This window comes from Protopterus annectens, chromosome 3.part0 (genome assembly GCF_019279795.1).
Source record: "Protopterus annectens isolate FY-2018-M chromosome 3.part0, PAN1.0, whole genome shotgun sequence".
NCBI lineage: Eukaryota > Metazoa > Chordata > Ceratodontiformes > Protopteridae > Protopterus > Protopterus annectens.
This window is the reverse complement of record NC_056731.1, coordinates 52,707,788-52,734,378: the sequence shown is the minus strand read 5'-3', so window position 1 is coordinate 52,734,378 and position 26,591 is coordinate 52,707,788. Positions and strand designations below refer to the sequence as shown.

Below are 26,591 nucleotides of genomic sequence, written 5' to 3'. Positions count from 1 at the left end.
ATTTAGACTTTGAAGTGCTGCAACATGTCTATTCCTGTGGTCATTCAGTCTGTGAGGTGCTGCAACACGTCTGTTCCTGTGATCATTCCATCTCTGCTGTGCTGCCGTACACCTCAGCCTATGATTATTCCATCTGTGAGGTGCTGCAACACATTTGTTCCTGTGATCATTCCATCTATGAGGTGTTGCAGCACATCTGTTCCTGTGACCATTCAGTCTGTGAGGTGCTGCAGCATGCCTGTTTTTGCCTTATGCTTAGGGCATCTTGCATTCAGAGCTAAACAGAAATTGCAACAATAAGAAGTAAATTGCTTATAGTGTGTATTGCTTAAAACAACTTATGTCATTGTTTTGTACCCAGGATCCATTTGTTTGGATGGATTCAGGATGGGAAATGACTCTTGTATTCATCCTTTTGGAATCCTACCCATTCTTTCTCTCATTCTCTGTCTGTCTTTCCTGGAAGTGGAGGTCAATATATACATACATTCTCTACCTGTCAGAAAGCCCTGATCAACATCCAGCCAGAGTCTTAGTAAAAGATCATCTTGGCTCCTCCGTTGTCTAAGGGCTGTTTTTTTTTTCTGTGGCAGGAGCTGTTTGTGCTTGAGTGTCAGTTACTCTTTATGAAGTATGGCGTTCCCTGGCACATCTAGATTTGATCTGCATGCTCAGGTCATGAATGTAGTGCCATATTACTGTACTGTAGCTCAAGATGGAATAATGTTTGCATTGCAATTGATGCATCCCATTGTCTTGCAGATCTCATTAAATTTCTTCATTATCTTGCCCTGAAATTTCCTTCCGTCTTATTTTACTCTAACTCATTTAACTACAGTTGTTTCCCTCTTGTTTTTACATTTGCCTCATCTTCATTCTGTTGTATTTCTTCTTTCCACTTGATCTCCTTGTTTACTCTCTTTATAATATAGTATGTACGGTGGTGATGCTTAAGTGAATTAAGTTGTAAACATTTACTTTTAAGATTAACCATATGTACACTCTGCATTGATTTCCTTTGGTTCTATGGGGTTTTGCATAGCTGGGTAAATGTCTGCCATGCTGTGAGATGAATGTTATTTGGTGTATATTTCTTAATATTACCCATGTGCTGTATCTTTGTGTTTGCGTGTTGTTGAATTTTAACTCTGTCATGTGCCTGTTTTGCTTTTCTTGCTTAGTTTATACTGTAATTGCTGTATGTTTCAGCTTTTCTCTCCAGTCCTCCACTACGAATGAACTCTGGCCAGTTTGCTGTCCTGGTTAACCACACAAAATGTATAGTATGTTAGCTAGGTCCAGGCAGTTGTTGAAAAGCCATTTTTAACTCTTGTATATTCAGCAAAACCCAAAATAAAAAATGTCAGTCTTTGATATGGGCTAGAATGATAAATCTCTTCATGAGTGGTTGACTTAATTCATATCTCGACTTCATCTCTGCCTTTCCCCGTCTTTCTTTTTTCATCACTTTAATGTGAACAGAACTGAAATATTGCTTATTAGTAATTTTTAGCCTTCTGTGGTGCTATATAAATGGGAGCCAGTAATGGACCATGTAATTCTAGTCAAGCTTTTCACAAGTCACACTTTGTGATAGAGATCCCAGCCCCTACAACTTATATCTGAGCTTTTATCTATACCTTCTTTTGAGCTACTGTTGTTTGCAAGATTCAGGTTCCTAATACTTCTGCTCACAGAATTTCCAAGTAGTATTCTATGTACCTCACAGGACATTATACATCATTCCAAAGCCCCCAAGAACATTGGTCTTAGAATTTATTTTTCTCAAGGTTATTTTTCCCCAGACAGTACTAATCAATAGGTAATATGCTACAGATCAAGTTAGGCGAACATAGGTGGCTTAATCACTGCTTAGACCATTGATCTCAGTCATCCCAGACAAATGCATTGTCTGCCTAAATAAACAGGGTATAACAGGGAAGAGACAATGTACTCAGCTTGCATGGCATATTGCTTTGTCTGTCTGTGTTGACAAGCCAGACCAAGCTCTTCTGGAACCATCATTCCTCAGTGCACTTGCTGCAGAAGGTCTGTACTATAGCCATTTTGTTCAGGTTTTACACATCTACCATGCTTTACAGCTTCATTGTAGCCTGCAGAGTGAGATCCAACATTTGCAGGTTGTTTTACAGTTAATTTCTCACTGCATCTTGTTTTCTTGTAGAGAATGTTTGAATTATTGTGTGACTGGCTGGCTTGTGATCAATAAAAGTAGGATCTACTTAGATGTGTGGACTTGTTGACATTTGTAGTATGCAAAACGCTTAGGAGATGTTCTGTAATTTTTTTTAGCCCAGTGAGTCTGAGCAAGAAGATGATACTTTAGCTTTATCGTTTTCCTACTACCACTATAGATCTTCAAATACTTTAAGGTTCTGAATTCACTGGCTTGCCGCTTCAGTTTCTTTGACATTTGTGGGACAGTTCTATATTACTCTGTCTTTTTTCCCTTGAATGAAGCTTCTTATTCTCAAGAAAGAGTGAGAGGGAGAGGAGGGTAACTTTTATTACTGTCCTTTTTGATGACAAATTGACTGTTGGTATAATGAAGTATTGTGAGTTTTCCATGTTACAAATTTTTCATTATTTGTAACTCAGTGGATCAGTGTTTTGCATATGTTATATGATTTCAGGTGGCCTTGGCGAAGCAGTGTTGCTGCAGCCACCCTACAATTAGTCTTCTGTTAATTTCATCAACAGTAAATGCATGATTTTAGTAGTACTCATAAATTAATGTATTGGGTGATCAAAATTTACATTGCAGAAAAGAGATTTGTGATGAATAAGCATATAAAGCTGTACATGCCACCATCAGTTAATATGTGTAATGATCAGGGGCCATGGACTCATGACCTGCACCCATGGCCCAAAAAAACTGACATTTTTAGTTCCTGTCTGTACTTAAAATGTCCCAGATACTGCATGTCCTGTTTTGCATTCATTTTGAATATAGTATTTCTTGTTTCCACAACCACATGATTCAGGGTACTTGGGAGTTAGGTGCCAGGACAGGTAATGCATTGTTTGCTTTGGAATAAGGATCACTTAGCTTTAGGCACTGTAATTATATACATGTTTAAAAATATAGTGCTATTGAAAGTAATTATGTATTTTATACTGTTCATATATTTTGCATTCTATGGATTTTGTGCTACAAGATTCACTGAAAACTAACTGTGCATTTTTTATGAAAAATATTTAAATTTAATTCAGCTTACTACAGCTTTTCTCTGTGTTTTACTGAAAGACAGTTGAGTTTCATAAGATTATTTAATTACCTCATATAAAGTACTTAGGTTCATGGGTAGTTACTAGGTATGCATTCCAGTAGACCATCAAGGAACCTATTCCATGTCTCCAGTCACTCAAAGCAATGTCTGGTTATATGACTTGTTTAAGGTCACACAGTAGACAAATGAAGGTGGAAAGATTCAAGTCCTTGGCACAGCAAACAGCACATTAAGAGATCAAAGCTTTAGTCCTCTGCAGTAACTGTCAGACTGGATTAATCCCATGCAGGTGAATTAAAATATTGGGGAATATCACAAAACGTGTTCCTTGCTCCAGAAGCTATGGAGACCCATGTTGGATGGTTTCATGATATAAATTATATATGCTTTCCATTTGTTGCTGCTGCTGTGATTTCTGCCAGAGTTAAATTCTATAGTGCAGACTGGAGATTTATTATCCACATCCCCAGACAAGAGAAATATTGCTCTGTATTGAACAGAATGGTTTCCAGATAACAAAAATTGAATAAATGAAGCTACTTTTAATCATGATATTAGATTCTATTGTTCCGTGGCACTCTTGAATCTTTTTAGTTCTTATTGTAGTTAGCATCTTTTTTTTTTTGCTTGCTTGAATTAGTTTACCAGGATAGAGCACTGATCAGTTCTGACCAATTTCAGTCGTTGAGTGGGGGGTCAAGATCTAACCAGACATGCAAAATAGAGTACAGTAACACATGAGTGAATGAAAACAGTACAGTGGTGGAGTAGTGCTTAGGATATATTCATTGTATTGATTTCCAATCTGTACAAAGTTTTAACAATCTGTCTCAAGCCTGAGGTCTTCATAACCATTTTTAATCTTATTCACAATACTTCTTCCATCCCAAATTTGATTAAGCAGTAATTCATTTTAACTCACATTCCACACTGTCCATATGATACCTACTAATAATATATCAATTACATCAATATTATCATCATTTGCAATCCATATGTAATCATATTCATATTCAGTTCTAAGGGAATATTTCCCTAAGTAATAATTTCTTATTTCTTTAATTGTACTACAACTTATAAAAAATGTTAGGTTGTTTTTTTCACATTACAAACATGACATTTTCTGTATTCAACTGCTTATGTTTAGTAGCTGCAATTTCCAACATTAGTATCCATAAACTATCTTTCATTTGTCTGTCCTTCTGATGAGACATTAAGCTAATGCCCCATCTGCTTGAGTTGGTGATAGTTCACATAGATATAAAAGATCCCATGGCACCTATCGAAAGAGTATGTGAGGTTCTAGCCAAATTTTCCCTAGTAGTAGAAATGCTACCTCAGTTTCCACTGAAAAGAAACTGCTATCCTAGTGCAACTAACTCAGTCAACAAAGTATAAATAAATAAATACATTTCCAATTCATCCTTAAATCTTCCTTGCCTTCCATTAATTGCTTTTTGAACTCTCCCAGTCTTACTATTCCAAATTTTTACATAGTAGTATTTCACCATAATAAACTCATACTATTTGTTTCTAGTCTTTCTTTTTGCATTCTATATTAATTTCCATTATTTCATCACCTTATAATATCATTTCTCTTCTTCATTGAATGTATTTTACTCTTTAGCTTTCCATGTGTCTTTATATTTTACATAGTCCTTCTATATGCTGTTTATCTTTAACAAAATCCAAATATATTTAAATGCATGGATGTTAAGATAAAATGGATTTCTCAATCCTGAACTACAGTCCTAGATTTTGCAAAAAAATATCCTCTTTAAATAAGATTTAACCTAGATCCCCATATAAAGGATTTTTTTTCCAGTTATCAGTTTTCCAATTGCATTGGAAATACCAAAACATTTCCCTTATGTCCCAACTAAACTAAAATTTAAGCATGTACTAAATGTACTTTCTTATGAAATTATAAGTCAAATGTCTTCATGTATTAATAACTGTCTTAATTTATTCTAATATACAATTCCATTGATCCTTTATTATGCTTTTCTTTCTAGAATTCTATTTCTAAAAAAAAAAAAAAAAATGAAATTCCTGCAGTCTTTGTTCTTTCTCCACCCTTTACCATTATACCATTATTACCATTGTTACCTCAAGGTTGGTGGCAACGCACGATGCATCGGAGACCATCCAGGTGCAATTAACCATAGGCAAAACTGCTCTGCAATTTGTAGCATGTTACAGGCCACCCTCTCAAACTCAGGAAACTCACATAGCCTTCCTGAAAACACTGGAGGGGATAAATGTATCTCCAAACACCATCATACTAGGTGAGTTCACCTACCCTAATATAGACTGGGATCACTACTCAAGCCCAAACACTCTAGCCCAAAGATTCCTGGAGTTCATAAACTCAAATGCCATGGAACAACTAGTCACCATCCCCACAAGAGGTGAAAACATACTTGACCTCATCATCATGAACATGGGATCACAATGTTCAACACCGGAAGTATAACCCTCACTGGTGAGATCAGACCATAAACTAATCTCACTGGAGGTCCTCATCCCGCCCCCACCTGAGATAAAAAAGACCACAGTGAAGAACTTCTCAAAAGCCGACTTCACACTTCTAAAGACTAGTGTGGTCTCCTTTAAGGCCCCCGAGCCAGCGGTAAACATTACCCAAGCCACTGAATCACTTACAAACGCCTTCTACCAGCACCTACAGGACTGCATGGATCAGGCAATCCCAAACAAAACAAAGACTCTTTGTACCAAAGGCAAGCATCCAGTCTGGTGGACCCCAGCCATAAACAAGCTCTACAACAAAAGGAGGAAGCTACTACAAGATAGAGCAAAATCCTTAAAAGGTAAGACACCTTTGATCACTATAAGTAAAAAACTAAGAGCTCTCATAAAATCATCCAAGGCAAATTTTGAGAGAAAAATCGCTAAGGACTCAAAAGACAATCAAAAGGCCTTCTTCAGCTATGTTAGAAACCTGGAAGGAAACTCCCAGATATGCTCAGAATTAGTTCAAAATGATGTGAAAATTACTGAACCTACAGACATTGCCAATATACTGGCTGACAGGTTCAGTGCAAACTTCTCCCCCCCTCCCCCCCAAAAGGAGAGATATCTATACCAGAGGATTGTAGCCCCCCAAACATCTCTAATGCCCAGGTGAGAACTGCTCTCTCTAAGGCAAAAAACACAGCATCCATGGGACCAGATGGTGTCCCCGGCTGTGTGCTCCACAAACTCAACGAGGAATTAAACCCGCAGTTAGGACAGTTGTTTAATCTTAGCCTCACCTCAGGATACGTACCCAAGGAGTGGCGCACGGCAACTGTGGTCCCACTTCACAAAGGCGGTGCCTCCACCGACCCTGGAAATTACCTTCCCATCAGCTTGACCAGCCTGATCTGCAAAGCCATGGAGAGGATCTTAATGGAACTCATAAATAAAGACATAGGGAACTTGCAGACTTTGGATCCAACCCAGTTTGGCTTTGTCAAAGGCAGATCATGCCTTTTAAAATTGGTCGACTTTTTTGAAACAGTCACCAAGGCCATTGATGAGGGAAAGGCAGTCCATACAGCCTACCTCGACCTGGCAAAGGCTTTTGACACAATACCCCACTCAGGTATCGTCGAAAAACTCATCAGCTTAAATGTAAACCCATACATCACAAGATGGGTTGCAAACTGGCTAAGTGACAGAACCCACAGGGTCAGAGTTGCTGGCGCCATGTCAGACTCAAAGCCTGTCACAAGTGCGGTCCCACAGGGCTCAGTCCTGGGCCCACTCTTGTTCGGCATCTACTTTTCTGAAGTACAAGCAAACACAGGAGGGTTATGGCTGACAAAGTTTGCAGATGACTGCAAACTGGGCGCCATAGTCGAAAACACATCTGACACAGATATCCTTCAGAAGGGTCTCACAGAAACAGATCACTGGTGCCAGAGCCATGGCCTAAAGTTAAACGCCAAAAAATGCATAGTCATACCCTTCGGGAAAAACAAGGTTACCCCTAGCTACCGTATAGGTGGCAATCCACTGAGCACAGAAGAAGTTATCAGACATCTGGGGACTCAGGTTGACAGTAACCTATCGTTTGACACTCACATTGCTAAAGTAGTTAGGAAGACCTTCTACATTTCCCACCTGATCATGAAGGGATTCACATCTAGATCAAGGGAGGTCCTCGTCCCCCTGTACTCATCACTCATCAGACCAATGATTGAGTACAATGCTCCATTCGGAATGTATCTGACCCGACACCTGCAGCAGCTGGAAAGGCCCCAAAAGTTCCTCACCAAAAGGATAAAGGGTCTCAAAAATATGTCTTATGCTGCCCGACTGAAAGAACCTCAGCTCTATTCAGTCGCTTACCACCTGCTCAGATGTGACCTGTGCCTGACATACAAGGCCATGTCAAACCCAGATTTGATGAACATGCTTCACCTCAAAAAATCTAGATCCCTCAGAACTACAAGGGCGAGAGACTTAAACCTTGACACGGTCATTAATAGGACATGCTGGAGGGACAGATTCATCACCCAAAGACTCCCTATGCTGTGGAACAAAATCCCGGTACATGTGAGGCAGAGCACCTCGCTGGCCATGTTCAAGAGAAATCTTGACCAATGGATGGGAGATTGCAGATATACCCCAGGGATTACCTCAGTGTCTCTGCTTGACAGAGGCACAGCAAAACAATGGGCATAGTTTTCTTCAAACTAAAGGGGTGGCAAAAGCCACAAAAACTCTGGGCTAGGCTTATAAATGCCCTTGGGCAGATAGCCTAGTACGAACCTATGAACCTATGAACTAAATCATCAGTTTACTCCATGTATTGTAGAACCTGAACAGTATCTTACAGAAAATAGTTCTCCCTTAATTTTATTCTTCATATTCAAGATTGCTGCATTTATAGCTAATGCAAATAATATTCCACCTAGAGAACAATGTTTTTACTCTCTTTTTACTTTAATTTCTTTACCGAACCATCCGGTGATAACAGGCTCTCATGTGAATTATATGTAGTTATTATTTTCAAAAAATCTCATTAAATCCATAGTGCTCCAAAATATCAGACATCTTTATATCACTAATACAGTAATATCATTTTCCATATCACATCACATCACAGTGCTGTCCTACCATTATCCCTTTATTAACAATGCCCAAATACTATTTCTTTTATGATAATTCATAATTCCTTCTTATATCTACTTACTATATCCTTTCATCTATTATAGTTATTAAAACTTTACTTAGTCTTTTCTGCATTATAGTTATAAACATTTTATAAACAACATTATTAAGAGTCAAAAGGCCTCCAGTTTTTAATGTCACTTCTCTCACATCTCCTTTTAAATATAAATTTCATAATACCATTACGTTGGTTTTATCATTACTTCCTTTGTTTAGTCAGGTATTCATTATGTTAATAACTATTGTATTTTTTTCATCCATTTATTTATAAAATTTGTATACTACTACATCTCTTCTCAAGAAATTCAGCCTTTTTATTCCTTTTAATATATCATCATGTTCTTTCAAAACAATGTTTCTTTCTAACCATTCTACAACCTCTCTTGCTTTACATTCTCACACGTTCTCATATTAGTATACAGTCTGCAATATAATTTTCCACTTCAGTTTCAATATCCTTTATATCTTATGAAAAGTTCCATCTTTAATTTTAATGTATTTCATTCTCCCACTATCCATTTTAATGCTTGTTTCCAAAAAAGAATGAAACATACTAATTTTTACCTTGCAACAAATATCTCTACTAATGTAACAAAAACTTATGTTTTCATAGTTTCTTTACATGTTTTTTCCCTTTAATTACTCTTGCATTATCATCATCATCTTTTTCAGTACAATGCTCAGACTTCTTTATTAAAGGATAATGTTTAGTTTTTTCCAAAAAAAACACACATTACATTTTCACATAATATTTTTTACATTTTTCTTAAAATTTATCCACAGAGCAGCCACTGATATAAATTCAGATTCAGTTGCAAAATAATTTGTTAAATATCTCACAAGTCTCTTCTCTTCTCTTCTCTTCTCTTCTCTTCTCTTCTCTTCTCTTCTCTTCTCTTCTCTCTTTCAGTCTTTTGAATATAGTACATAATCTGTTTCCATTCTTATATTTCCTAATTTATGCATAACATTTCTCTGTTTCAGTTTTGACCATCTGCAGATACGTTTTTATAGCCTTACCTATCTTGCTGGTCTCTTTTCTGAAGTTACAATTAACATTCCTTATTATGTCTATATTGTGGACTATTTTTTTTTATTTTCTGAAGTAACTATTCCCTTTTTTACATGTAGGTGGATCATCCATCATAAAAATTTGCCACACTTTATTTCCATCCCTTATATCATACACTGCACATTTTCTGGGATTCCAAATAATTATGTCCATAATTTTTGCATTTTTTATCAGATAAGCATTTCTAGAATACAAATCTTCTCCAAAACTCCACATTATTTTTCCCCCAATAAACTTCAGCTTGTGGCTTTTGTTATGAATTATGTGTAAATGTGTATGTGTTATGTGTGTGTTTTTGAGATGTCATGTAAATCATAAATTGGGTATTTGTGCATTATATGAAAGGTATGTGACAAGATATGTAATGCAGTGTCTTGTAACTTATGTTGCATGCCTGTGGCTCAATACATCGAATTTCAATTTTGTACATGGCAGTTTATTATTCATATCACACCAGCCTTTTTACCCACCATTCCCTGCCTTCTTGTCATCGTCATGGCCTTAATACCCAGTACGGGTCTACTTCACGTTGTCGTAAGATGACAGTATTGAGTCTGATATTGTCGGCCTGACAATATCAATAGTGAAGAACATCATGCAAGTAAATGGAAATCTCCGTAAAGGGAGATTTCCATTTAACTCAATGTAGTGTGGTCTCTGAGTTGGTATATTTAAGTAGGGGGGGTGTGGGGGGTGCAGGGGGGCTTGCCCCCTGCCTACGCCATTTATTTATTTATTTATTTATTTATTTTTACTGATGTTTTACTTAATCGATCAATAAAGTTTGACCTTTATTGATTCGATTAAGTAAACTTTTGATAACGTGATATAGATGCCCCAGTACTACTACTACCACAAAACATGGTTGTCCTGTTGATGTACTATAGTAGGAATTGGGCACCAGTACATCCTTGGAGATTGAGGGGAGATAGGACAGTTCACTTGCTAATTACTTTGGGCAGATTGGTGCAAAGGTTTATGAGCTCTTACGGAGTTTCATCTTGTAGTCTAACATTTGTCTGCATCAGTCCCCACTTACAAAATATGTGAATTTAACCAAGTAATTTAACACAATAGTGTTTTTGGGTCAGCCCTGAAAAGAAGTGAGCTTACTCAATAAATAAATAAACAAACAAAGCAGCCGCAGTCAGCCCCATGCATTAAATCCAGGCAGCCTGTTATTCACACCTGCTTCGCATAACAAGGCACTGTGAGGGTCATCAGTACTCACATGCATATGTGAGCTCAGCAGCACGACTGCAGGTAATGCCAGTACAGGAACCCTACGTCACTGTGGATACTAGTAAAACTTGTGCTACCAGCAGCATAGTTAGGAGTGGAACTCTAGGCTAATAGGCCAAATAATTGCATTTCCTTTTCCATGTATCATCTCAGCCATATGAACATCATAGCAGACTACAAATTGTGCTGCTTTCTGAACATAACTCTTGTCTTCTTTTCTTGTTGAGTTCAGCTATATATTAGAATGCTAGTATGTTGCAGGGATCCCCCGGAGTAAGTTAAACAATGGATGCATTCTTACTGTAGTTGTAGAGCTAAACATAAAGATGATAGTCGTAATTTCAGGAAACTAATGCAGTCAAGTATATCTGATGTAAGCTAGATATGTGATTTTTTTTCCCATGTTTGAAAGTAACACATACACTTGGGCGGGGGGGACTAATGCATGCTTCTAACAAGATAGTTTTCTATGATACCAGAAATTAGTGAGTAATAGACTCACACTCAGGACTTTATGGCATTTGAAATTATTTTAACTCTGGAGAAGAAAACTGGACAGCAGGTGCATGCATTTTGTTATAATATATTGAAAGAGTGATCTTTGCTCATGCTGGTAATTCAGAGTCATACTCATTTTTTCAGTTTACTTTTGTAATTTCTTGGAGTTTTCATTTCCTTTTGTTTTTTGTGTTCATAAGAAACTAGCAACCATGAAGTTGTGACATAAACAAAGTGTCCTTTCACTAAGATTTTCCAGATAAATGTTTCACTATAATATGAAAATGCTAATAAAATGTCCACCACAGACCGATGGAAACAGCAGAATCAAATAATCGAGAATCATTCCGATTTTAGATATAATAAAGAACACCTTTCCAAGGATCACGTTTGATGTACAAAGCATTCTCTAAGGTTTTACCATTCCTTTTCCTGGGGAGGAGAAGCCTCCTTTTCAGTCTTCTATGTTCCTTATATCTGTCTTCTGTTATTTTATAGGAGTCAAACCATGGACAAACATTATGGAAATCTTGGATGAGAAAGACGGGGTCGACACCGAGCTTCTGGTATATGCAATGACACTCTTGAACAAGGTTTGTCCAAATGTTATTTCAGAAACTGAAGAAACTTAGAGTAGCGAGTCAATGCTGTTTATTTGTTTTAAAATTAGTAAACTTTCAAAAGTATTGTATGAGCAGAACGTATATATTCGTTTTTATGTTAATTGCTCAGTACAAACATTTCTGGAATACATTAAGGCACTGACAGACTGCATGCAAATGCAGAAACGCACTTTGTTTCTTTATAGCTTTTCCTTCCTTTGAGATGCTACTGAACCAGTTTTTTGATGTATGTATTGAGTGTGCAATACCATTTGTTCATACATTGTTTTCCATATGAACCATTTTGTATTAGATTCCACTAACTATAAGATACTGTGATTTATACCATTCGTCCAGTCTTGCCAAGTTCATTTTTCATTGTCTGTGTACTTTTGTTTGTATTAGCCCCGGCCTGTTTAACACTCATCTCCACAGAAAAATGGACATTAATTTCCTTTCCGGCTTTTGGCAGATTCTACTTAATATTATATGTATTTATCTTTTTAAACTTTTTATTTTTAGTAGGTAGGGATTTTTTCCTATATTGTGGACTTGACACCTAACCCTCTGTTCTTAGATGATGTGGTAGTTTCATTTATAAAGAAAGATACATTCAAGTGGAATACTGATTGGCTGAATATAAAACTAAATTTTATCCATAAATTGAAACTCATTGTTGAAAAGAAATATTTTTGTTGAAAAAGTAAAACAGTGCAAAATAAAATCACTGAATGACACTTATCCAAAGCAAAGAGTGGTGTTATTATCAGGCTCTTCACTATTTTATTTATTTATTTATTTTATTTAAGATTTGTTGACTGGGAAAGTCTGAATAGGATATAGCCTATTTTCAGTGGAAGCCTGGGGAGAAATACTCCAGAAGCATGTCTTTGGAATTTGGGAGGAAACATTAGTACCTGGAGGAAACCCACGCAACTGCAGAAGGAACATACACCCCTGCCAAGAATTGAACCAGAGAACCTCTTGCTGTGAGGTATCAACATTAACTGCTGCACCACTGTGCCACCCACTTATTTATTAATTTATTGCTTTTTTGACCAGGGTGGTCCAGCTGGGTTGTGGTAGCCCCTTTCCAGCAAAAGTCTGAGGAGAAAAGCTCTGTTTACAAAACAGGCAGTTTTACAAAAATGTAAACTTTAAAGTTATAATATGGTGTAAAAATGGGAGGTACTGCCAGCCATGCTAGGAGAAGTAGGGCAGTGAATGTATGACTTGTGGCAGCACAGCTAGCTGGAAATTTGTAAATAATTATATGTCATTTGTGTATCAAACTGAAAATGTATTTGTGATATTTGCTTGTGTTAAAATGCATCAACAGTGCACCCTGCTGAATGAAAAGAAATGTGCATGTATTATTGTAAGTGATTTAAATATATATATATAAAAAACACAAAATTACAACAGCACCTTTTCTTCTTTATTTAACAACAGTGTTCTGGCACCTCGGCAGTTCACCTTCAAGGATCACAGTATAACAATTTCAGCTGAGTTACATATTATTATGCAAACAGCCACTTAACAGGATCCAGTAATTCAATTACATTAATTTGAATCACAATTAATTTATCTTTTACACACTTAATTAAATATCTCAAAATGATATATATAAATATACAAGTACTATTATAAACATATGAATATACAAATATCAACACAGATTGTCCATATATAATTCATATAAAATTGCATAAATACATATGAACATAAATAGCATAAATACTTCACCATTAAATATCCTGCTTCTTATTTAAACCGTTCAGATCCCTGCTTCTTGATTTAAACCATGGGGCCTTAAAGTTTGAAATTTAAATATCATTCTAGTTTCCATCTCCAATAGTTTACCAACATAATCGCCCCCTCTGGGTAGAAAGAATTTTGCAAATACACAAAAAATCAAACCACCATCTAAACCCCCATGCATTTCATGAAAATTGTTGGCTATAGGACTTGATTCATTATGGATGTTCTTCGTGTTTCACTGTTGCAGTCCTAACATATGGGTTATCTGGCTCCAGGAAGCCCTCAGTTGGCCCGAATACCAGAGTCCTCGGTATATGACGTTGGCTGCCGTCGGCTGTAAAACTGATGTCAGAACGTCAGGTATAAAGGGATGCAGCTGACACCATTTCCTCAGTCTTTCTTGCTGCGGAGCCCGAAGCAGATGCAATTTGCACTAGTGCCAGTTGGCCGTTTACCTTCTTTTTGCATTCCGACTACCAAGTTGAAGATGCCATCAGATAAGTACCCCGTTGGGGACCCCCTTTTCTTGCTTTAACGAATGTCAGATAAAGTTAATAACTGTCTTGCCTGTGGAAAACAGATTCCGCACCATGATTTTCATTCCTATTGTATAACATGTTTGGGCCTTGAGCATGACGTCCCTAATTGCAAACTCTCTCCTTCCTTCAACCCGCATACCACACGCCATAGAGTTAAGATTTTGTATAAGCATTTTGGAGTCTGGCCTAAGTTTGTCGGTATGGCGTCTTCTGGTCTCCCGACTTCAGATGTGCCTAGAAAACGCAAGGGCAAGGACTGTGACAGGCCTAGGGTTAAATTTGCTGACGACACACTGGTGAAATTGGTCGTCAGCCCAGCGGTAGTCAGTGAGGCACTTTCGCAGCCCGTGCGGTCCCCAGATTTTCAGCCACAGGCCTCTGCCGAGACCTTTACTGAGTCCTTCATACCGCAGGCTGCTATTTCATCTTCAGACCCTCCGCCTTTCGCTGCCTCAGATAGGTCCAGAGACGCTATGCAGGCACTGTCTTCTGACACCTGTTCTCTTCACTGACTACCTTAATTCAGACTTCTGCAGTTGCTAGGCCTCCCGAGTCCTTCCAGATTACTAGCAAACCTTCCAGCCGCAAAACTACAAGCAAGCAGGTGACAGCCTCCCCTCCTTTGCCTCAGTCCCAGTTGGTAAAGATGGCTACTGATCTTCTTTCCCTTATTAGGGGCTCTCAACCCCCCCCCCCCTTCCAAGAGGGCTAGGGAATTGTCTCCTGATGTTTTGTCTGTCTCAGATTCTGAAGTTTCCAGTATTTCTACTGGTGAAGAAGGGACTTCTCAACTTTTTTCTGGTTTTGAGGATTCTGATGCTGAAGACTCTATCCCTTCTGCCTCCCCTCCAGAAGATTTTTCCTTTGGAGACACTTTGAATACTCTTAGGTAGCACTTTAAATGGGAAAGTCAGGATTTTCCTCAGTCTAAGAAAAGAATCAGGGAATTTTTGGATTTGCCACAGCATAAGCCTCTGGCTATACCTCCAGTTTTGGAAGTTGTGGATGATGTTTTCATGGAAAATTCTTTAACTCCTAATTCTGTTCCTCCTGCCCCCAGAAAACCTGATAGGTATTATAGGCTTCCTGATTCTCATCAATGTCTTTTCAAAAATTCTACTGCTGATCCTGAGATTATTTCTCAAGGTCCCAAGGGTGTTAAGGCTACTATTGCTAAAAACCCTGTACCTTCTGATATGGAGTCCAGGGCCTTGGACAGATGTGGTAAAAAATTCTATACCTCCGCAACTCTTGCCATTAGATCAGTGAACTGTCTTTTTCACATCCTTAAGTATCAGCAGCATACTTTGGAGGCTATTAAGGCTAAACTTGGGGATGTTCCTTCCATGTTGGAGAACAAAGACTTACAAGATTTACTAAATTCTGCCACTTTAGTTAATAAGCATTCACTACATTGTGGTTTTGACACCTTGGAGGCTTCCTGCTAAGCAGCAGCCACTGGTTCCATTATTAGAAGGCATGCTTGGCTTAGGGAGCAGCCACTTTCTAAACCTGTTAAATCTAAATTGCTGGATGTTCCTTTGCACAAAGACAACCTTTTTGGTAACAAGACTGAAGAGGTACTGAAGAAATTGGAGGATAAGGTGAAATCTATGCAAGCTGTTAAAGATTTCCTTCAGGTTCAGCCCCCTACAAAATGCTTTGAGCTCAAAATACAGTTCAACAAAAGAGGGTATAAATGTAGGCACAAATTTACTGCCTTTAAACAATACAGCCTTCATTTCATTTGAAAGGCTAAGTTTAGACAAATTAATAGAACACATTGCTTGTAGATCATACTCAAAATTGTCAACAAAATGTCCATTACTTGAAGCAGTTTCTTCCCTTCCTTCCTCCTCTACCACGATTCATTTGGTTTGAGGCCCTAAACTTCAATGAGCATGGTTTGGCTTTCTCTTATGAGTTTAGTATAGAAGCCATTAATTTTTTGGATGTGACATTATATGGGGATGGTGAAGCTATAGGCTTTAGACCATATAGGAAGCAAACCTCAGTTAATATGTTTCTACATGCAACTAGCATGCAGCTAGAGCACCTATTGAACTCTCTACCCTATGTTGTTGTTGTTGTTGTGTCTTTCGGCTTATCCCGGTTAGGGGTCGCCACAGCAGAACTCCAGTCCGCTAATGTTTGGTAGTGGATTTTTACGTGCCGAGTTATCAGCCTTGATGCACAACCTTCAACGAATGCACACCCATTCACGCATGCCTCCACACAGAAGATGCTCTAGCTGAGAATCGAACGCACCAATGTTTTGCTGTGAGGTGACAACGCTACCACAGCACCACTACCCTATGGTGAATTTAAAAGAATTTTTGATCACACTAGTGATAAAAATCAGAAACTGGTGGAATTGGATAATGTGGAGAGGAGATTAAAATAGAGGGGTTATGATGAGGAAAGATTACTGAGATGTAAGTATGCAGTACTGGGCGGTGTTATGCAAAATTCACAAGTAACATCAGCTACTAAGTGTAATAATGCTTTTGGGGAGAAAAGTCCCCCTAGCAATATGGATGTGAATGGAAAGCTTTATTATATTACAAAATGTTCTCCTTTTTCTGATGTGTTAGTAAATATTGTGAGAAGATTTTGGTGCATTATCTCTGAGGATGAAAATATAGGTCATTTGTTCCCCAGACATGTCACATTTTCTTTTAGCAAAGGAAAAAACTTGAAGGAATTATTGAATTATAATTTTGTTGTAGGACCCAATATTAATTTACCTGTGGGTACCTTCCCTTGTGGTCATTGCAGTATATGTAATAGAGTAAAAAATTTGTCAGAATCTTTAATTAATGGGAAGTTATTTAACTCTAGATATTACTTTAACTGCAGATCAACAGGGGTGGTATACATTTTGGGATGCTTGTGCTCTGATACAAAGTGGTATATAGGACAAACTAAGAGTATGGTTAGAATTCGGATTTCTTGAATATCTTAGAGACATAAGAAACCGTAATACATGGTGGTTTAGATGGTGGTTTGATTTTTTGTGTACTTGCAAAACTCTTTCTACCCAGAGGGGGCGATTATGTTGGTAAATTATTGTGGTTGGAAGCTGGAATGATATTTAAGTTTCAAATTTTAAGGCCCCATGGTTTTAGAAGTAGGGATTTGAAGAGTTTAAATAAGAAGCAGGATATTTAATGGTGAAGTATTTATGCTAGTTATGTTCATATTTATTTATGCAATTTTATATGAATTATATATGGACAATCTGTGTTGATATTTGTATATTCATATGTTTATAATAGTATTTGTATATTTATGTATATCATTTTGAGATATTTAATTAAGTGCGTAAAAGATAAATTAATTGTGATACAAATTAATGTAATTGAATTATTGGATCCTGTTCAGTGTTTGCATAATAATGTATAAGTCAGCTGAAATTGTTATACTGTGATCTTTGAAGGAGAACTGCCAAGGTGCCAGATCACTGTTGCTGAATAAAGAAGAAAAGGTGCTGGTGTAATTTTGTGTTTTTTTGATTTGCATTTTGCTGTTTGTGTGCTTTTGTTAATTAAATATATATGTTTTAATAAGGTCTACTTTATATCGATGAAAGATCAAAATGTCGAATGCTCACATGAGCGGAAATTCAGCAACTCGATATTTATTTTTTTGGATCACAGTACAGTGAAGATCAGAATATTTGCCCTTTACTCACTGTAGTGTGATCTCGGAGTTGGAATATATATATATACATATATATATATATATATATATATATATATATACATATATAGTGGGGAGTGTGAGGGATGCAGCCACCCACAATAGCGATTTTGAGTTGCTGAATTTACGCTCATGTGAGCGTTCAAAATTTTGATCATTCATCTATTTAATATAGACCCTTTTAATAGAGGACACCAGGACAGCAAAAGTTAACCAGCTAGCTTACTTAAAAAAAAATATATAAGTGAAATGTAAATGAGCTGGTAAACTGTTAAAATGGCATCCCACCATGTTGAATAGGACCAGAGATGGTGGGTCTGGAAGAAGTCCTTGTTAATTAGCTCAGTAAAAAGAGGGGAAGCGCCAGGCACTGCCATAAACATTTCAGATGTGTATTGTAGCCGTCTATGCTAAATTTCTGTCTCAGCTTCAAAGGGGGTTACTGTGAGAACTTAGAGTCAAGTGAACAGTTGAGGTGATTCTGCAAGCCATCTTGGATATTATATTTTACAGGGAGTAATCTCTGAGGATGGAGTATTCTGTTTGGGTAACCTGACTAGAAAGACTCCCAATATATTTCATTGTGACTTGCACTTTCAAGTAAGTTATTAGCAAATGGTAATTCTCCTAGATTCAGTCAGGAATATAGCTAAGTTAATTTAGCTATTGTTTTTTTTTATTTGTCTGAATCTGTCCACAAATGTTGTTTTCAATATTTCATGGGATTTGAACTCTGTGGTTTACTGTGAATATATAGTCAGTATTTTCATGCACTTTTATTATTTATTATTAAATATTATTATTGTGGCTGGTGCCTTTTAGAAAGTATTTAATCTTTGAGAGTGCTTATATTTATTTGGTGATACTATGCGGGCCACTCCAGAAGGCCTAGGTGTCTTGGTGAACTACTACCATTTGTATTAGTATTAATATTACACAGTATAATTGGACACCCTTTGTTAATGGCCTAAGAGTAGCTGATTGTGGAGTGTCTGGTAGCAGTGATACCTACCTTATACTCTGGGCAGAAGGGGGTACAGGAGGCAAATCTGTGCCAGCCTTTCCCAGGTGTTTGTGTGTGTGTGTGTGTGTGTGTGTGTGTGTGTGTGTGTGTGTGTGTGTGTGTGTGTGTGTGTGTGTGTGTGTGTGTGTGTGTGAAAAATCAAATCTCTCAGTGTATGTGTGTTTCAGCTACTTGGGGCAGGGTCACAAATCACTTGGTGCTGGAGGACTTGGCTTAGATGCTCAGTTGATGACCTGACCCTATAGCTGTATCAGTGGGAAGTCTTGATGGGAACCTGGAAGGAGACAGATTGAGAGATCCATACCCTGGACTGAGTGTGCTCCCTCTGTGCTCTTAAGGGAAATTGTGTAGAGAAGTCTGCATTTGGAAATACTGAGTGTATCCATTTGTATTCCAAATGAACTTCACTCTCCAGTGTCAGATGTGAGGATTCAGGCTCCTTGATTACTGGCCCAGAGAAGGATCATCACATATGGGTATACAGTAAATGAAAGGCAGATATAATAGAGAAAATCTGCAAACAATAAAATATAGTCATTACATATTAATACATGAAAATTTGAAACACATAGTGAGGTTTAAAATGTAATTTACAGTTTTACAGTTATGGGTAGAAGAATTATGAGAGAGGGGGTATGGGAGATATAAGTAGAAAGCAGAGGGAGGCTTTGAATAAGTTAAAAGTATGGATATTTGTTAGGTAATATAAAGAAAAAAGTTGCAGTGAAGTTGGGGTAAATGTAGATGGTGGTGAATGTGAGTTGGAAGTTTTACTGGGGGAGAAAAATTGTCAGAGGGGAGATTAGAGATAGTAGAAATGGCATTAAGGGCCAAGGTAACCTAGTTTGGGGAGGTGCAACAACAGAGCGTAAACTTTTAAAGTGTTGCATTAGCAAGCTTTAGAATCTAGATAGTTTTTTTTCTAATGTTATTAGAGCTATAATTCCGGATTATGGAGATATAATTTGAGTTTAGGAACAGACAAGCAGAGTTATGGGTTTTAGTTATAGTTAACAGGGACTTGTCTCTGGAGTGTTGTGATCATCCAGGGGTGTATGATTTAACTAAGGCTTGCAGTGCAAGGTAGTTTTTTGGTTTGCAGATTATGTTATCAACAGTTGCTAACTGGGTGATAAAGAGACAGTCTGGAAGTTCTATGAAGCTTAACTGTTTTAAGGCTAGGCAGTAGTAGGATTTGCAGATTGGTTAGTGGTTAATTTATCTATCTTGTTATAGCATTGTTCAGTTTTTGTTAGTAGAGATTATTTGAGGTTGCTGTAGATGGAGTATCATATAGTAGTTAATGTAGGGGATATATGGAGGCTATTTTGTTGTTGTTGCTGTTATTTTGTTTTTTGGCATTGTTAGTTAAAAAGTGCATGCTAGAATGTTGAGGTCCAGTTTTTCAGTGAGTTTCTTGATAGCTTTTTTGTATCTGAGTATCAGACTTTAGCTAATTATTTCTAATGACAACAGGTAAGGAGTATAGTTTGATGAGGTGATGGAGAATTTATTTTTCATATAGGATACAGATTTTGCACTACTCTATAGAACACAAAAATATGTAAATAAAAAAAAAATAGTACTTTAACATATATCCCTAAACAATTGAAAAGCATTATGTCAGCTACATTTGTGTGCTTTGAAATAGATTAAAAATTATTTATAATAAGGACATATATCAGGTTGAAAAACTGTTTATCAATAAGTAAGTATATGCAAGAAAATAATCCACAAAACGTGTGTAAAAATATTATTTTGAAATAAAAAATCATATTAGAAATCATATCTTTTAACATCACATTGAAAGCATTGCACTGAGAATCATCAAAATTGTTAAATCAATGGTGCATGTTGTCAACCTAACAGAATTCCATAAAAAAGCATTTTTGTAGGGGGAAGCCCCCCTTTACATCCCATGCTATCTGCACTCCTGCAATTCTAAATACACTAACTGCAAGAATACATGACCTTTAGGGAGAAACTACTTCACAACTACAGATCTACAATCTGTATAAAATAAGTGCTTATTCTTTAAGCAAATAGGGAAGTAAACAATAAATGTATCAGCTACCCCTGTTTCACCCAAACAAGGTAAGATATAAACTACTCATCCCTTAAAATTTTGTAAATTTAAAAAGCACATTTATTACTCATTCTAAACTAGTTCATTTATTTACTTTATTAAACATGATAAAATACATTTTGTGTTTCAGGAAATAAACACTGTTTAAACAATATATTTCAACCAGCACTTTGTGTGGATGCTTTTCTTTTATGCCATTCGGTTGAGTGAGTAATCTAAAATGCTTGCTTTATAATCAACATAATTATATTTTAAGTGCTGATGATACAGTGTTCAAATCTTAATGCACCCCATTTAGGAACAGGGATGGTAAAGGGATAACATAATGTCATAAGTCAGGCTGTGGGACAAGGTGGGGGTATGACTGGGAATGTTCCTTAACTAACTGAGGTGGAGGATGGATTGTAACCTCAGCAGAACCTCCTACACGGCAAGTAAGATTAATCCAGATTGAGTCTGGGAAATAATAAAATAGGTGGGGAAGAAGCTGGAAAGCGGCCATGGAGAAGGTTGTGTGTTATAACAAAACTAGGATGACAGCAGGTATTTTAGGGCCATGGAGCATGCCGCCATCTTTGGCCTTCAACAGGAAATAGGAGGGAAAGAGGGGACAGAGGCAACTGTCACTGTGGTAGTGCAGCAGTAGAAATTACAAACAGAAAAAAGGATTGCTAGTTAATTGTGTGTATATGTATACTCAGTAATATGCCTTTATTCACATGATTATATGGTCTGGCAAATGAAAAGACACCCAGAGTGAGTTAATGGGTGGAGCAGCACCCAGTGATGTTAAAGTGTACCAGCATAATATGAGGATCCCAGAGATGTGGATGTCATTTCATATGAGCTGCACCATCTGATGTGCTGAAACGATGAAGGGATAGGTAATGGATTACATGATGCAATATCTGGCATCTTGATTCTGAAAGTACTGCGTTAAGAAAACTACTCTTTTCACCAAGATATTGTAAACTGGAATTATAGTCATCTTGGGAGAATGGATGGGGTCTTCCCATGCAAGTGAAGTTTGGAGCTGAAGTCCCATCCTCAACTCACAGCAATCTTTTTTCTACAATTTTATATGAGTGCTGTTTGGGTTAGTAGGCCGCACTGAAATGGCACTCCATATGGGTAGCATAAGCGGATCAGTCTGCATTTACTCAAAGCCCCCAAGGCTAGGATTCATAGAGATGCATTGTGTGCCAGAGTAAGACGTGTACTGCATAGTGGTGATGCATTTCTGTGTAATGTATATACAAGTATCCAAATGGTGAACAACTGCATGTCTTATCACTTAGCTAAGTTTGATATAGAAATCAAAGCAATACTAAAAAGTTGCAGGACAGCCACAATGGAGCAAAGCCAGAAATAAGTTGTAAAGCAAGAGAATGCTCACTCACTGGCTAGCATAGATTCTGTATAGATGTCATCAACCAGAGGTTGAATAGGTATGCAGCATCACCTGAAACACAATGGGAGCAAATGGCTTGAGACATTTGTACACATTGTTTTTGGATGTGGATATGTCTGATTAGTAGCCCAGTGCTTGCACTTACAAACTAAGTAGCCCTTCAGAATTTCACTGTGCAGGAAGTTGTGATATAGATGGGTTGTATGCCAGATGTGAGAATGACGGGCATTGCCAGGCACACTGCTTATCTCCTCTACGCAGTTGTACACTAACTGGCGATTCATAGAGTGGTAGCCATTTCTTTTAACAACATGCAGTCCATGGACACCAGATGGGTCAGTTATTACCAGGTGTGTGGAGTCTGTGGCACATAGTAGATTGGTGAGGTGGCCAGTGTCATGGTAGCCACTGATAGTGCTGGTTCTCTCCTGGTATGTTAAAGAAATGGATTTGCTGATCCACATGTGGAAGCAGCATACTGAAGAATGACTTGAGCATCTGCAGGACAATGGCTGATCCACATGTGGAAGCAGCATACTGAAGAATGACTTGAGCATCTGCAGGACAGTGCTGCAATATGCTCATTGTGATACCATTTATCAGAAGAAAGTCCCTGGACCTTAAACAGTAAGTGTTGCAAACACCTTTGTGCCACTAGTACAGGAGGTCCTCACATTTCTTCTCATCCTTTTTATGGGCACTGCATGTCAGCCAACACCTGGATAATATCTCTGGGCACCCAGAAAATGTATTACAGCTGCTGGTGAGGTGGTAGTAAATGATACTCTGCAGGCATCATATTCATTTGCACCACTTGCTGCCACCATTTCACACTACTAGGTGAGAGGTTGTGGCACTTATGGATAGTAAATGCTTCTACATGAGTGGTACTGCTCTTAACATCTTTGCTTATTGCAGCTTTGCAAATTCTCACACTCTTTTTACTATTATAGGTTGACTACTACTGCCTACTTCCATGAATGATAACCTGCTTTCATAAGCTTACTTTTGCATTACATTGCACACTGATATGACTGCACAGAGATCACCTTCATGTGTGCGTTATGTGACCATTTGCATATGTATATTCCCATATTGCTTTGCTCATTATTTAGTAGCACTAGTAAGTACTATGAATTGCAACATGCCTGCAGGTGACCACTTCCGCAACAACAGCTGACTATGGATTATGCAAACTGACTATGACCTAAATAGTTCCTGTGAGTAAATGTGGCAGAATTCTGATCACTGGGTAGCATCAGTAGGGCTGGACATCCTGTATTGTTATGCAAATAGCGGTGTGTGAGAAGCTAAACTAGTGCTGGAAGGGATCAGCAAATGCAGTGTCAGAATGCAGAGGAACTGCAGCATAAGAAAGTACTCTGAGACCACAGAATAATCAACCAAGTAAACTTGAAATACTCAACTTTATCATGTACCTAGAGACAAGATGTGCAATTGGCATGCAGTTCATTAGGAAAAAATAATGTAGCTTAAAGAAGCAGAATATATTTACACAATGAAGTAAAATAGATGCCATTGCAATTCAAATAGCTTTCAGTTTCTATAACAGTTTTTAGCAGACAAGAGCGAATAACTGCAAAGCAAAATGCATAGCAAGGTTGAAAATAAAAAATAGTTGTCAGTTAGGGTGTTCCAGCCACATCCATATCTAGCTCACTACAACACACTGGTACCTTTGGAAAATTTACTTGTCAAATATTTAGCAGATAGCACAGAGGATCAAGGTACTCCCCTGCTAAAGAGTTGCTTCGTGTACCTTACTTAGCGAGTTTAATTCCTTCCACTTCCATTTACCTCCTGTGTGACTCTGAGCATGTCACTTATCCAGGCAGTACTCACAAGTTGCCTTTGAAAAGGCAGATGTATTCCCAGTGGGCTTTCCTGGTAAACAAATGTATAAAACATGTAAAAAACTGCAGTTGTTATCTCTGGAGTTACAAGTGAGAATGGGGGGGGGGGGGGTGTAAACATACTAAATTGCAGGCCATGGTTTTCAGAGTTCCTCCTAATGCAAAGCATGGCAGTCTCAGAGTTAGCATGTGTAAGTATTAGAGGAAGGGGAGCAAGAGGTCCCCCACAATGGAAGGTACAGGGGGCTATGCTATGCTCCACAAAACTGCTTAAAAGGTATAAGTGTGAGTTTTAGAAATCCTTGTTTTTCTGTTTGAATCATAGTTTATCTTTCAAGGTATCAGGACTTGCACTATCAGGTTTTGCACTTCTGATAGAGACCATGACTTGTGCATTCAGTTAATACTGACGAAAGGCCCTTAACACTATTTGGTTTTCAGAGGTAAAGTCGTCTCTTTAAATGCATTATCAGTCTCACTAGCAAAATCTGATTTATATGTAAATGATTTTAGCGGGCATAACTCTCCACTTCCCTGTTTTAGCCAGAAAATACCAATTTCATCAAAATAATAGGGTGCCATGAAGTTCCATGTGGCCCCTTTAAGTCATGTTTTTTTTTAAAAAAACAATTTGACCTTCAGCAGCTTTTTGTTCTGTCATGTCATCAGTCTGGTACTACCTGCAACCGCATTTGACTGCAAGCAGTTGTGAGAGGGCAAGATACGAGTTGGAGGAGGCTTTGTTTGAAAAAAGAAAAGGACAGGACAGGACTCACAGGAGTCCTCAGCTGAGCCACCGCACTAATTTTTTTGTTGTCACTGGAAACAGAATGTTGTTGTCGCTGGAAAGCAGAATGAAAGGAGTTCTGCTGAATCTATGAAACAGGCAAACACGAAACTGGGAGGAGGAAAACCAGACTACCTGCTTAAACAAGTAAAAGCAAGCAGCTGTAGCAGGAAGCTTTTTTGAAATTTTTTAACTGTGTTAATTAAATGTTTTGCACTGAGTCTTCTGTAAGTCTGTGAGAGTGTGTCTGTGTGTCTATGTGTGCTTGTGTATTTGCAGGCATGCATATGTGTGTCTGCATGATGTGTGTGTGCATGTACCTGTGTGTGAGAGCTCATGTGTGTCAGTATTTGCAGGCATGCATTTTTGTGTGTGTGTGTGTGTGTGTGTGTGTGTGTGTGTGTGTGTGTGTGTGTGTGTGTGTGTGTGTCAGACAGAGTTTAATGATTGAAATAAAATATTAAAAATGGTGACTAGTCTAGGACAGGTCTGTGTTCACATCTAGCCATATCTCTCAACTTCTTAGCATAAGAAATCTGGACAAAGGCAAAATTAATGGGGGCCCAAAATTATGAACATACTTTAAATATTCCACTTACAAACTTAGAAACTTGATAGAGTAGTAAGTTTTGCATTGATGTACATTTTCTGGCAGATATGAGTGTGAAACTCAAATGTCTGTCATTATTCTGTGACTTCACTCTTCAGTGGTTTTCCAGAGAAGCACAGATTTTATGAGGAAAAGACCAAAAATATGAGGCAAAATTATGGACATTCTGAGATAATCTGGACAGTTGAGATGTATGCATCTAGCCACTAAATGAGGACTTAAGAGTGAACACTGAAATTTGAAAGTAATCATGTATGTATTAGTAACTGCAGGCAAGCTGGATATGAGTAGATGGTCCAGCAGGGTGCAGAGTGTGTTGGAAAATGGTATTATGTATGTGTGTGTGTGTGTGTGTGTGTGTGTGTGTGTGTGTGTGTGTGTGTGTGTGGACCATCAGGGGACACTGTAATGCTTGCATTTCCTGCTGGCTGAGTGAATAAAGCAGTGTGCTATCATCATTGTCAGTTCTCTACTGCAGGGCCTGAATATCCCTGACAGGAGCACGAGTTTCAGACTTCATATCTTTCAGAAAATGAATGCCAATGCAAAACCTAATTGCAACTTTTTAAGTACATGGGAGCAATATTTAAACTTTCTTCCTGAATTTGAGTCTTTATACCCATTATTTTTGGCTTTTTCCCTGATTCATAAGACGTTAAGAGCTATGAACTACTGTCTTTGAGTGGTGCTGTCTCACAGTCCTACTGGAAATGGGAGGGGTTACCGTGTTAGACACACAAATGTTATGCTAATTAGCTGTCCTGATTTTTTTTTTTGACCAGATGTATCTACTTTTCAAGAGCATTTGTCCAGATTTGAATGTCTGTTGTTTGAGAGGTATAATGGTTGGAGTAAAAGAAGTTACAGAACTATCTAGTTTGCCTGAGTAATGATACTCTATATTTTTTCTTTTTCCTTGTTTATGCCCCATCCTCATAGCCATTAAACCCC

The 26,591-nt window shown here is 37.8% G+C and overlaps 1 protein-coding gene across 5 annotated transcripts in view; it reads left to right on the top strand.

Annotated features, from left to right (window-relative positions):
- The window catches only part of FHOD3 (formin homology 2 domain containing 3), a 3,141,544-nt gene that overhangs the window by 2,206,305 nt on the left and 908,648 nt on the right, over window positions 1-26,591 (top strand). For all 5 annotated transcript variants that reach the window (XM_044064575.1, XM_044064578.1, XM_044064576.1 and 2 more), the window contains exon 8: window positions 11,743-11,837. In XM_044064575.1, coding sequence (XP_043920510.1) covers window positions 11,743-11,837 — 95 coding nt within the window. The remainder of the gene's footprint in view (window positions 1-11,742; window positions 11,838-26,591) is intronic.